General features: G+C 45.4%; 1 protein-coding gene across 3 annotated transcripts in view; it reads right to left on the bottom strand.

Annotated features, from left to right (window-relative positions):
• cadm1a (cell adhesion molecule 1a) overlaps window positions 1–12,052 on the bottom strand; it is a 269,138-nt gene that overhangs the window by 72,643 nt on the left and 184,443 nt on the right. For 2 of the 3 annotated variants that reach the window (XM_084447047.1, XM_084447045.1), the window contains exon 2: window positions 11,824–11,841. The exons of the other annotated variant lie outside the window; for it this stretch is intronic. In XM_084447047.1, the coding sequence (XP_084303173.1) occupies window positions 11,824–11,841 (18 nt within the window). The remainder of the gene's footprint in view (window positions 1–11,823; window positions 11,842–12,052) is intronic. 3 annotated transcript variants of the gene reach the window in all.

The following is a 12,052-nucleotide window of genomic DNA, read 5'->3' as shown; positions in this document are numbered from 1 at the left end:
AAAGAGGGCGTACGACGAAAACGCGGAAAATGCACAATGTAGCGTACGACGAGAATATTTACACGCTTTTCGGATCTATCAAAAATGTCGTATGCCCTTTTCTGCACGGTAAATCCGAGACGGGCGGGGAAGGGAGCGTACGCGCACGCGCCCCGTGTTCCGCCCCCTCCACGCCCTAATCCAACCATATATGGTCACAACCATGAGTGGACAAACGTGGTTTCCCGGAAGGAACCGGCTTAAAAAGGTAGCGTGGAGCACCCAGGCGGGACAATGAAACATGGAACGAAGAGCAAAGAAGAGGAACTTTTCGGAGACGGAGGTGCATGTGCTAGTTGGTGAGGTCCACGTGAGGAAGGCAATCCTCTTCGGAAGGTATAAATCGCCTACGTTTGTCTGTTTGCTCCTACAGCTTAGTAGCCTACTTTAGCTACGTGTTGTGCATCTAGGATTGGGCATACACGGACATACTGTAACATGTGGCTGCGAGTGAAGCAAACATTCTGTGGTAGGCTATGATTAAATTAGGACCAAAAACAGGGAACAATAACGCAGATGACCACTTCATAATGTTAGAACACATTAAACATTTTCCCCTCTGGGAAATTAAGACTCATCTAAATCACCCGGTAAATCACAGCATTTATTTGACTGCCAACAGAAAAACATATCAAATGAATATGGCTGCACAATGAAATGTTTAATGCATAATCAAGTTCACAGACAAACTCAAAGAAAATGATAATATTAAACACTAATATTAAAATTGTCATATTTGAGTAAGAAAAAAAAGCTGCATGGATGGAAGTACCCATAAGCTGTTATTGTAAGTTTTTATGTTTTATTGTATTGTCGTTGTATGGATGGAAAATGCTAATAAAGATTAAAGTAAATAAGACAAAGAATATGTATCTTGGCTATGCACACACCAATAAGCCAGCCGTCACGCGCAGCGCCTGCCTCCAGTCTAGCCCTACCCTGCTGTGCGCCAGGATGAATGAGTCATGCGTGGAGCCAGGCCACCGTGCCACTACACTTGTGATGAGCATGTCACATATGATTTGGGTATTTCTAGTGTGCACATTTTAGCGATTCACATAGACGTATTCATTCACTGATGGTGCCCTTATGTGGGTGCAGTCGCCATCGCCGTCACCTCTTTGGAGTTCTATCTCGGGCCAGTAGGCCGAGTAGCGCCGGATTCATTTAGGCTCGCATTACGCACAGGAGGACTGTCATTTATATGCTTACCAAAGAGCAAACAGGTCCACATGATCACATATTAATGACAATCTAATTGGTCAATTATTGCCGTTTGATGGAGTGCCTGCATTAGGTGTGTGACATATAGCGCGGAAAGGTTTGGGACAGCGCATAGGTTCCGTTTTGGGAACAAATCCATATCGGACCATGAATGAGCCGGTTAGAGGACACGTCTAATCTTGCATTGCGATATATATTGGTGCTGAATTGGGCTATTAGCCTACATGATTGTGCGTTCATGAACTGTCGCTCTTATTCTCTCCGTCAAACATAGTAATTCACCGACGCACCACCTGCGTCGCCAGTTCCCCCTGTGTTCAAGAAGGGCGTAGAACACCGTGTAAATCGGTACGCCAACTGGAGAGGTGTCCTACAAAAGCGCGGAGAAAGGCGACTATATTTTCGCCCTTACGGCTTGATAAATCGCAATGTGGGGGGGGCAAATGGCGTACGCCTGAACTCGCGAAAAAGACCGTGTAAAAGAAGGCGTACCTCAATGATAAATGAGGCCCCAGGTGTTGAATGTTTGTTGATAGTTTGAGCATGCTTAGATCACGTGTAGATAGGGGAGGTGTTAAGTAAAGTGTTCCTGAGATGTAGTTTGCTCTGAGCTTGTGGCTAACCTACTGTACAGTACTTGCCCTGTTTAGCTTTCTGTACATGGATCAACAATGAACAGGGCTTGCAGTAATGCCAAATAATTCACTTTGCTGGAATTTGCACTGCTTGTTCAAACAGCTTTGTGACATTATGTTTGCATTTAATCACTCCGCCAGCCACTGAAAAGTAGTGGCACAGAGTGTTGACCATTCTGGCCCAGATTAAACTCGTCAGATGATGATGATCTGTACTTTCAGCACCACACTGTCAGACCGTGTGTGTGTGTGTGTGTGTGTGGGTTTGACTGTGTTTCGGTGTCTGACTGTCCAACAATCTGATTGTATCTGTGTTTCAAGTAAATACCGTGTGTGTCTCTGAGTCACAGTATGTTCTGTGACATGCGTGCGCGCGCGCGTGTGTGTGATGTTCCCAAGCACCATGGCGGGGGGAGGGGAGGGGGTGGGGGCCGCCACCTGTGGGCTGCAGAGCGCCCCCGGGCCCGAAAGGTCACCGGGCCTCGCCAGTCCCGTCCTCCGAGGGCAGCCTGAAAGCCCTCTCTCCTACATGTTCAGAATCCATGAACGCCCGCGGTGTCATATCAGCACCGTTGGGGTTAGGTCGAGATAGGGTTGGGGTTAGTAAGAGCTGGGTGCGAAGTATGCAGCGGGTGCCTACATGTTGAGTGAGAGTCGTCTGCCCCCTAGAGATAGCCTGAACACTCACACGGAATTCCCATTATTTTCACTTCATTGTTCAGTCTGAACAGGCTCGTATTGCAGCTATTTTCCGAGATGGGCGTCGCCGAAGAGGGAGTCCTCAGATTAGTTCGTCCCCTAACCAATCACATCGCACGGTTGAATTCCGTCGTTGCATTCAAAGACAACGCTGATTGGCCTGGTTGGAATTCCAACCGACAAATCACTCTGGATGAGAGCTTTTTCAGACCCTTAATTGCATTTGGAAAATTAAAGTGCATCCACACGGGCACAGCTCTTCTCTGTCCTGGCCCCGCAGTGGTGGAATGAACTGCCCACTGACGTCAGGACAGCAGAGTCGCTGACCATCTTTCGTCACAGGCTCAAAACTCACTTCTTCAAGAAGTCCTCCCTCTTAAGCAGTGATTGTATTTTTAGTTTGCTATTCTTGTACTTTGCCTTCAGCACTAGATTATGCTCTTAAAACAATCAATCTTGTTTTAGAAAGGAGATGCACTTGTGAGTTCTGGCAAGTACAGTAGTAGTACGTTGGCTTTTCCTAGGTTAAAAGCAATTATTTTAAGTTGCTTTGGATAAAAGCATTGACTAAATGACTGTTATGGAATGGAATGGAATGTATCATACTACACTGATTCCTTTAATTGACCTGCATGGTCGAACATTTCACAAAATACGTCTTTACTGGACAACTGAGGAGTGGAGGAAAGATTTCACTTTTCACAGAGTTCAGAGATCCAGGAGTAAAACACTACGCACATAAAATGACTAACACTTCAAATATTTCATATATTGTCATTCATGAAGATAATATATGTTTCCACCAAGGAACATGCATCATGGGTGGGGGACAGCATGTTTACTGTGCACTTGTTTAACAACACAAAGTGGTTTAATTTTCTTCAGAAATAATTTGGGGTTTCAAGGGACTATGGGAATTAAAGTGTTGAATATACACACACTTTTTCACAGGGCAGGAAAATAATCAGTTTAAAGGCTTCACGTTCAACATCAAATAAGCGTCGCTCACCCCATTCACCCCCATTCTGAGAGGTTGTTTTTGAAAACAAACACTCGAGCAAACACAAAGCTCCTCTGTGATACTTGTTTAGTTAGTTGTTAAACAGAGGCAGTTAGTTGGTAAACAGATAGCTGGAATATGAAAGTACCTCATTTTGAATGGGCAACCACTTAGTAAGTTATGATTGCTCCTCACCCTACGGAAAGTGGGCTTTTGTAGTAGCTAATTAGGAACAATAGCATTTTGTTCTAGATACAGATTAGGAGACCATATTTATAAATTGACCTCCTATGCCTCTCAGCGGAACAAAGCAGGAAAAAAAAAAACTCAAAGGCTATTCTCTCCCTCCCTCCCTCCCTCCCTCTCTCTCTCCACTATTCTTTTTCTTCTCCTTCCCCTCATCCCCCTCTTGACTCAGCGAGAAGGAGAGAGAATGGGAGAGGGAGAGAGAGAGGGAGACAGAGGGAGAAAGATACAGAGAGAGTGGGAGGGGGAGAGAGAGGAGGGAGGGAAGAGGGAGAAAGAGAGAGTTAGAGAGAAAGAGAGAGAGAGAGAGAGGAGGGAGGGAGGGACGAGGGAGAAAGAGAGAGTTAGACAGAGAGAGAGAGAGAGAGAGAGTGAGAGAGAGAGAGAGAGAGAGAGAGAGAAAGAGAGAGAGAGAGGAGGCACTGCAGTGTATTGAAATGAACAAACATGGGGTGGACTGGGCCAACACTGACCAGTGTTGATGTGGAGTCAGGTGGGAGAGCCGGACGGACAGAGAGGAGTCACAGCACCAGGATCAGTGGAGCGCTGGATGCCATGCTGCATTTGTGTGTGTATTTAGCGCAGTGTGTGTGTGTGTGCATGCGTGTGTCTGTGCTCTGCTGTCTCTCTTTGTGTCCGAGGAGCGCGGGTGAGTGTGAATGATAATATCACATATTGGTGTCGGTGTGTTTGTTCACGTATGTGTCCAATAAGTGAACATGTGTTTGTACTGTACTGTATCTATTGTGTGTGTGTGTGTGTGTGTGTGCCGGGGGGGGGGGGGGGGGGGGGGTGGCAGCCCAGTGATTAATGCGTCAGAGAGTCAGTGGTGGCCTGGGCACGCTACCAGAGGGCCTGCCATTATGCTCTCTCATTTGGAAATCTCTTTCAAGGAGGAGGAGAGTGAAGGAAAGAGAGAGAGGGAGAGAGATAAACAAAAGCTGTCTGAAAAGCTGCAGAAGGGCTGAGCGAGAGGGAGGATGAGAGCAAGAGATGGGGGCGAGGGAGGGAGGGAGAGAGAGAGAGAGAGAGAGAAAAAAAAACAAGATGGAGAGAGGCAGAGAAAGAGAGCGAGAGGGAGGTAGAGGGCACTGCAGCGGAACACAGGCGATCAGCGTCTCTCTCCCTCTCCCTCCCTCTCTCTCTCCTCCCTCCCTCTCCCTCTCTCCTTCTCTCTCTTCCGTTCACTCACACTCCTGTTTCTCTTCTTGCTTGGTGGAGTGAGCATGTGTGTGTGTGTGTGTGTGGTGTATGTGTGTGTGTGTTTGTTTAAACTATGTGTCTCTCTACGCACCTGACTTCTCTCCACACTATGGGGCGAATTCACAAAGGGATTGCGCAGGTTTTTCTGACGCTATACCTGTGCAAATAACCCCTTGCTATTCACAAAGCACTCGCAAAGGGTGAAATACCGTGTTAACTGTGCACTTGTGCTATTTGCGGATATTTAAATGAGGTAATATGGCCGGAAAATGTGCCCATTTCTATGCAAATAAGCCTCATTGCAAATACAATCCAATTCACAAAGATCGGTGCTAATTGCCACACGCAGTTATGGTGAAATTATTTGCGTCTTTAGAGAGTTGGTGGTAATTGAAGCGCATTTATAAGGGTTGTCATGGCTAGCGTCTGGAGTGATCATGGCAGCAGTTATTGTAGCCAGGCGAAGGCATTGTGAAAGTGACATCTTTGCTACATAACTTTTTTGTATTCCTTCTATATATGTAACTTTCCTACTGTGTACTATTTGCCCCACTATTTTAAGACTGTATATTTATTTGCCCAGGGACTGCGGGTGGAAATTAGCTGTTTAGCTATAACCTTGTACAGTGCATCTCTCCCTATTCTATAGGGTAAATGTCTACTGTACCTTGTCCCTGTCTTAAAAATAAATAAAATCAATCAATCAATCATTGCAATGCCAGGCATGATTGTGAAAGAATATTTCAAAGGAGAAAATCACTTTTTGATTTAAGCGAGACTGAAATCATCCAGAGATAGCCTACAGGTTGCCAGCTCAAGCATTTCTTGCTCTACTTGATCAAATCAAGGATGATATTGAGCCTGCCACCCAGAGATCCCATGCAATACCTGGCATTGTCAAACTGCTGTCAACAGTCCAGGTTCTTGCGTTTGGCTTCTTCCAGACACCTATCGCAGGTGCCTCTGGACTATCACAACCATCCATCGGCAGGGCCGTATGGGGCGTTGTACCAGCCATTATTTGGTATCATAGGTAACGGCGGCTATCAACTCCAGCCGTGGCTGATGACTCTTGTGCGCAATCCTACCAACGTTCGAGAGGTGGCGTACAATTGGGCTCACATCAGAACGCGCGGTATCATCGAGAGCACATTTGACTTCTTAAAAAGCCGACTTAGATGCCTGGATCGTAGCGGTGGGGCAATGCTATATAATCCCCCCAAAGTATGCCAGATCATTGTATTGTGCTGCATCCTGCACAACGTTGCCATGAGAGCCGGTCTGCGCATGGATGTGGGTCTGCATCCTGAGGAGCACGGAAATGAAGACTTCGACGATGACCAGGAGCCACCTGTCCACCTGTCTCATGTGCGAGCAGATGAGGGCAGACATGTCAGGCATTATTTCACATGATTTATTTTGCTGTCTCTGCAACAAAATAAAGTTGTCAAATTACACCTTGGTGATCAAAAATACAAATAGCCTAAGCCTAAACATCATTAGGCCTACGACCAAACATTAAATGAAAAGTAAGAAAAATAGCCCACGCCCACTTCAGGCCAAACATTCAGCACCATGGAGAGCTATGTTCAAACTAATTTATTTTGGGATGACGTGACAAACAAATGCAATGACAAAAGATACCGTGACAAAAACAAAGGATGCCCGTTTTTTTTGCCCGGGAGTTATTGAATGGTAATTTCTCCTTTGTTCTCTTTTTCAAATCATTCCACCTCCGTTTGCAGTCTATAGGCTACTATTGCGTTTGGAAACATCAACTGCGCTCACAGACTGGGATATCAAATCCCAAATATGTTTTTTAGCTGAGTGTGATGTTTTTTGCTTGTAATTGTGAGGCACACATACCTGTGGACCTCGTCCGTCAGGACATCCAGTTCGCGCTAGGAAAATGTCATCTTTGTTTTTCTCTCTGCCATTGTCCACATGCATACCGTTGCATGGGCAGTATTTATAGTACTTTACCATATCAGGAGCAAATTGCACTCAGCTGCAACACCGTATGGCCGTGTTTGCGTTAGAATGTCATTAGCGCAATATCTTTAGTGAATAGGTCGTTAAGACGGAGCACATAGCGGGCGCAAATGACACCCAGTTCATGGTGCTATTTGCGGTGAATTCGCCCCTATATCTTTCTTATATTAATTACCCTCTTCTGTTTTAATGCTGTGCCGGATTCTCTGCTATTACCTGTAAGCATGATCACCTTTAAACAGATCGTATGTGCGCCATTAGCATAAGAATCATGGACATCGTGATTCTCATAGCAAATACTACTCACCTGCAAATGCATGGCTTTCTAATAGGCGCAGGACTACGGACAGTACTTTCTAATAGGCGCAGGACTACGTACAGTACTTTCTAATAGGCGCAGGACTACGTACAGTACTTTCGAAGCACACGATGCTCACCAGATCTCAGCAGGCGTGTGACTTCATATGTGTGTCTTTTGATTGTGTGTGTGAGTGGGTGTGCGTGCGTGCGTGTGTGCGCGTGTGTTTGTGTGTGTGTGATCTCTAGCAGCCCGTCTGAGTAAACATAGATAAGAATCCCTGCGTTAGAGCCTGCAGATTAACTGCCATGTGTCGGCCCCCCAGTCCTTTCACGTTTTCCTCAATCGATCGGCCAAATGAAACCTCAAACACAAACACACACAAACACACGTACACATCACTGAGAGGTAGGACAAACACAGTCCTGCACTAGCGGTCATCTTTGAGGTGAGTTGAGGCAGCGCAACTATTGACACGAGATGTCTTACCTGAGAGAAACCCCAGTTTTCAAATCGGTTTGAATAAGCAATGAATTATGCTAGTGTGGCGTTGTTGTGGTTCAATAGTAGTTCCAGTACATGTTTGCTTATTTAATATTTTTGCTATATCAGTCTCTAAAATCTTTATGGGAAAATAAGCTGAGTTGAAGTAAAAAGTAGAACAAGTATGAACAACTTGACACTCTAATTGGTAGACAGATCAATTAAAACAGGTTGTATCGAGAGGCATCTTCTAGTTGAGCATGTGGATGATTAACACTTATTTATAACTCTAACCTCAGTAATGAAGCAGCCTGCGTTGACAAGGCAGGTCAGGGAATTAAATCAAATCCAAATTCATAAATAAAGACCAACAGACGAAGAACGATATGTGCATTTAGATTTTTTTGGGGAGCACTTAATCAGTAACAGATGAACAGACCATCCTAATAATATTTTGTGTGAATGATATAAATCACTTGCAAGTACACAATTTATTCTATGTAATGCCATTCATTTAACCCTCTACTGATGTAAAAGTCAGAAGACACTGAGATTACTAAACAGTCACACACCTGTAGATGTAAATAGCACTTATGGTTTTTCATCTGTAGGCTTCAGCTGGTGGACTGGGTGTTGTCACTGGGTTTGCGTTGACGGATGACTGACTTTGAGCACCTGTGGATGTTCACTTCCCAGTGTCCTGTAGGACTCCAGTGGAGACCGTAGGGGAGTTTACCTGTTTATCTGTTTACCTGTTTACATGTTAACCTGCCCAGCAGCTCTAAAGCTCTTTGCCATTTTTTTTATTTCATATGAACAGTGACTATATAGTACATTATGTCTCTGCTTTACTGGCAATCTGCTATGTTGGCCGCTGCCTGCCAGGCTACAGTATACTGTCTCTCTGGGCACGGACCCGTGAAGGACTGGTCTCTCTTAACAAGGGCTGGGTCCTGTCGGAGAATCTGTTGTATCTCTATTCTAATTTACATATGAATAAATAAACAGATTCATTAATAAGTGGATTGAAAAGCCTGGAGGTACAGGGATGGAAAAACTACAAGGCAGGCTGCAAGGCTACCCGTTGCCAAAGCCAGGCTGTGTTTTTAGTGCTAGTTCAACACTGGCTCAGCGTTTTTGAGGGGATTGACTGTGTGTGTGTGTGTGCGTGTGTGTGTGTGTGTGTGTGTGTGTGTGCGTGCGTGCGTGTGTGGATGTTGAAGCATTAATCGTCCATGCCGCAGTGAGGGCCATCTACAGGCCTGGTGGTCTCCTCTGTCTGACTGGTCGTGTACAATCTAGTTCTTTATGTGCAAACAATGCACCCAGCAAACAGGCTAGGGTCTGACACGGGCTTGTCTGAAAGTATGCTCTGCATCGAAACCACAAGAGGGCTTCTAGAGACAGAGAGGTCAGATGTTCCATGCCATGCCAATACAACGATATCATTCAGTTCATCAAATGTTCAATAGTGTGAGACCATTCTTTCGTGTGATTCTGTCAAGTGGGTTTGTGCAGGGCAGGACCTAAAAAACCCATCTTAAATATGCTTTCCAGGAGCTGCAAAACCCAGACATGAATAGCAGATTGTGACATTCTGAGAGTGTGTTGGCTGTCTCTACAGGACATAGTTGGTGACATATTTTTTCCACATGAGGGTGGAGGAGGGTGGGGTAGGGTTTATAGAGTGTGTCTGGGTCTGAGTTTGTTATTGTGTTTGTGTGTAGATTGTCTTTGTATTGATACTATTTGTTAGGTGTGTGGGGGGTGGAAATCTAAAAAGCTTGGCTTCGTCCATCCCCTTTTCAAATCATGTTTATTGTTTGTTACTCGTTGGTAAATGGTCACTCGTTGTCGTGAATATTGTGGTATGTTGTATTGTCTTGTTATTGTTGAATATCGTTGTATGTAATATGTTGTTGTAGGTACTGTTTTGTGTGGCATGCAGGTTTGAAATAAACCAAATTGAATTGAAAATTTAATTAATGTACAGTGCACAGGGACTGTATGTGCGTACTGTCATAAGTTAGCCATAATTGCGACAGAAATGGAATCATTGTTGTTGTTGGGTTTGAAGTTGTACAATTCATCACCAAGGTAACAATGTTGGCTTGCCGGTAATGGCTTAGCTCGACTGGGTCCGTCAGTGTCTGCGTCATCAGCTGACGCTGACAAAATGAATCCATTGTAATTCATCACTGTGTTTACCTGCACACTTTTTCTCAATCTGATTTAATTCAATCCGATTGAAGATTTCGGGGGGTGACTGTTTACATGGGAGGTGATCTAATACATTGTGGTGTTTATATGCGCCAACGCATCTAATCAGAAAAGCTGTGTGACATGCGCACGCAGGCAAGGGTGAGTGAGTTGCTATGGTTACGGAAACTCAGTCAGAACTTTGCTAATTGGTCGTCTGTTTGTTATTGTGGTGCTCTTATGAAGCAGCAGCTTGATAACAACTGACTCTCCTACCGGACGTTTTGTGGTCGTTATTCCTTATTTCCCTGCCGTCTAGGCGTCCAACAATGTTCACTTCTGCGTTTGGATTTAAAACAAACTCTCCGCTGTGGTCCAGTTCTGCTTGGAAGCAATTTACCCGCCATAGATAGATGTAAATTGAAATTTCAATCGGCTTGGGCCTTTTTATTCAAATTGAGGTGTTTATATGGAACATTTTTATTCGGTTTGGTTTTTAAACCTATGAAATTGGGCTCCATGTAAACGTGCCCAATGACAGCGGCTCCACTGCAGCCGTTGTTTTGCGTTCAATGCCTGCGTCCGACGTTAGAGAATCGCAAAGGTTCATTTCTTGATTTCTGACAGGTGCTGACAGTTGATGCTGACGTGCCCAGTAGAGCCAAAGTGTAAGTTAATGGTTTGACTCATAAAACTCTGATCCAATTATTTAAATTTTCTACCATTTTCATTCACTTTGTGACATGACAATGACAATGCAATACAATACCCAAACTGTGTCTGTTTGATCCATTGCGTGATATTCAGTGACAACTGAAATCAAAACATCTCTCTCATTGTGTCTTTTCAAAAGGGACTTGCAGTAGTGTGAGACTGAAATGAAACCCTCACTCCCAAAACACACAAACACACTGAATATTAACACTGGCCCTTTTTATTCTGTTTAAAATTCTTGTGTACTGTATTTTTCCCACCTTTTTCAGTTTTCTTGGTTGTATTTTTTCAGGATCGTAACACTTTTACAAATTGTATCCCTTATTTTATTCTAGTGGAGTTAAAATGCCCTTTTAGCATTTCCCCATCGCCCCCAATTAAGCAACCGCACCGCTAAAAACAATTCTAGCGTAGCCCTACTTGGGAATGCAGATACACCTACAGAATGAACAAACGCCAACACTTTCCAAACACCGTATCGACATCGAAGACACTGCACACCACTGAGAAGACAAAGAGATGGGGACGCCAGTGGAAGATGGGTCTCTGGTCACCCTGGGCTCCTCCAGTCGGCAAATGGCTGCCACACCGAAGTTAGCTGGAGGCGGACTGAGCGGAGGGTGAGCAGAGAGAAAAGAGGGATGACCGAGAAGAGAGGTGAAGAAGAGTGAAGCGATAAACAGCGATGGACCTGTGTTCCGAACACCCGTGCTGGCGTACCGCTCTATGCAGGCTACCACAGCCCACGTCAAACCATAGAATTCGACTGCTTCACTCTATACATACTAGTATAGCCTACTACTGGCGGGCCGGTGTGGATGTTGGAACAAGGCCATCATAGTGTATATGGACTGGCAGACAGGGGTGTAGAGATGACGGCGGAGACGGTGAGGACAGCTGTTGGAGACGGCAGAGGGAGCGAGCGATGGAGGAAAAGGATTGATACGGAGAGAGAGGCGCGATGGTTAGCATGCGGCACACAAACGCATGATGCCGAGAGGCGGCCATTTTGTAAAGACAAGAAAGAGGAGGGCTGGGACGGCACTGGACGAAAGAGAGAGAGAGAGGAGGAAGAGGAAGGGAGGACATACCTGGGTACTGAGCAGCTCCTGTGCCAGGGAAGGGGAGAGAAGAGGAGAGAGAGAGAGCAGCGTTAATGTTAAGCCCCGTTCACCGGATCAACAGCCGCGAACAATCCCCGACGCAGCGGAGAGAGAGAGAGCTGGCGCGGCGCAGACGAGACCGGGGAGAGAGAAGGAGGCCGAGAGCACAGCTCGGAGTTCCGCGCTCGCCGTAGAAAGGGGCCAATCCCCCGCCCGC

Source organism: Borostomias antarcticus (genome assembly GCF_949987555.1).
Source record: "Borostomias antarcticus genome assembly, chromosome: 1".
Lineage (NCBI taxonomy): Eukaryota > Metazoa > Chordata > Actinopteri > Stomiiformes > Stomiidae > Borostomias > Borostomias antarcticus.
The sequence above is the reverse complement of the archived record's forward strand: the minus strand, read 5'-3'. Positions and strand labels throughout refer to the sequence as shown.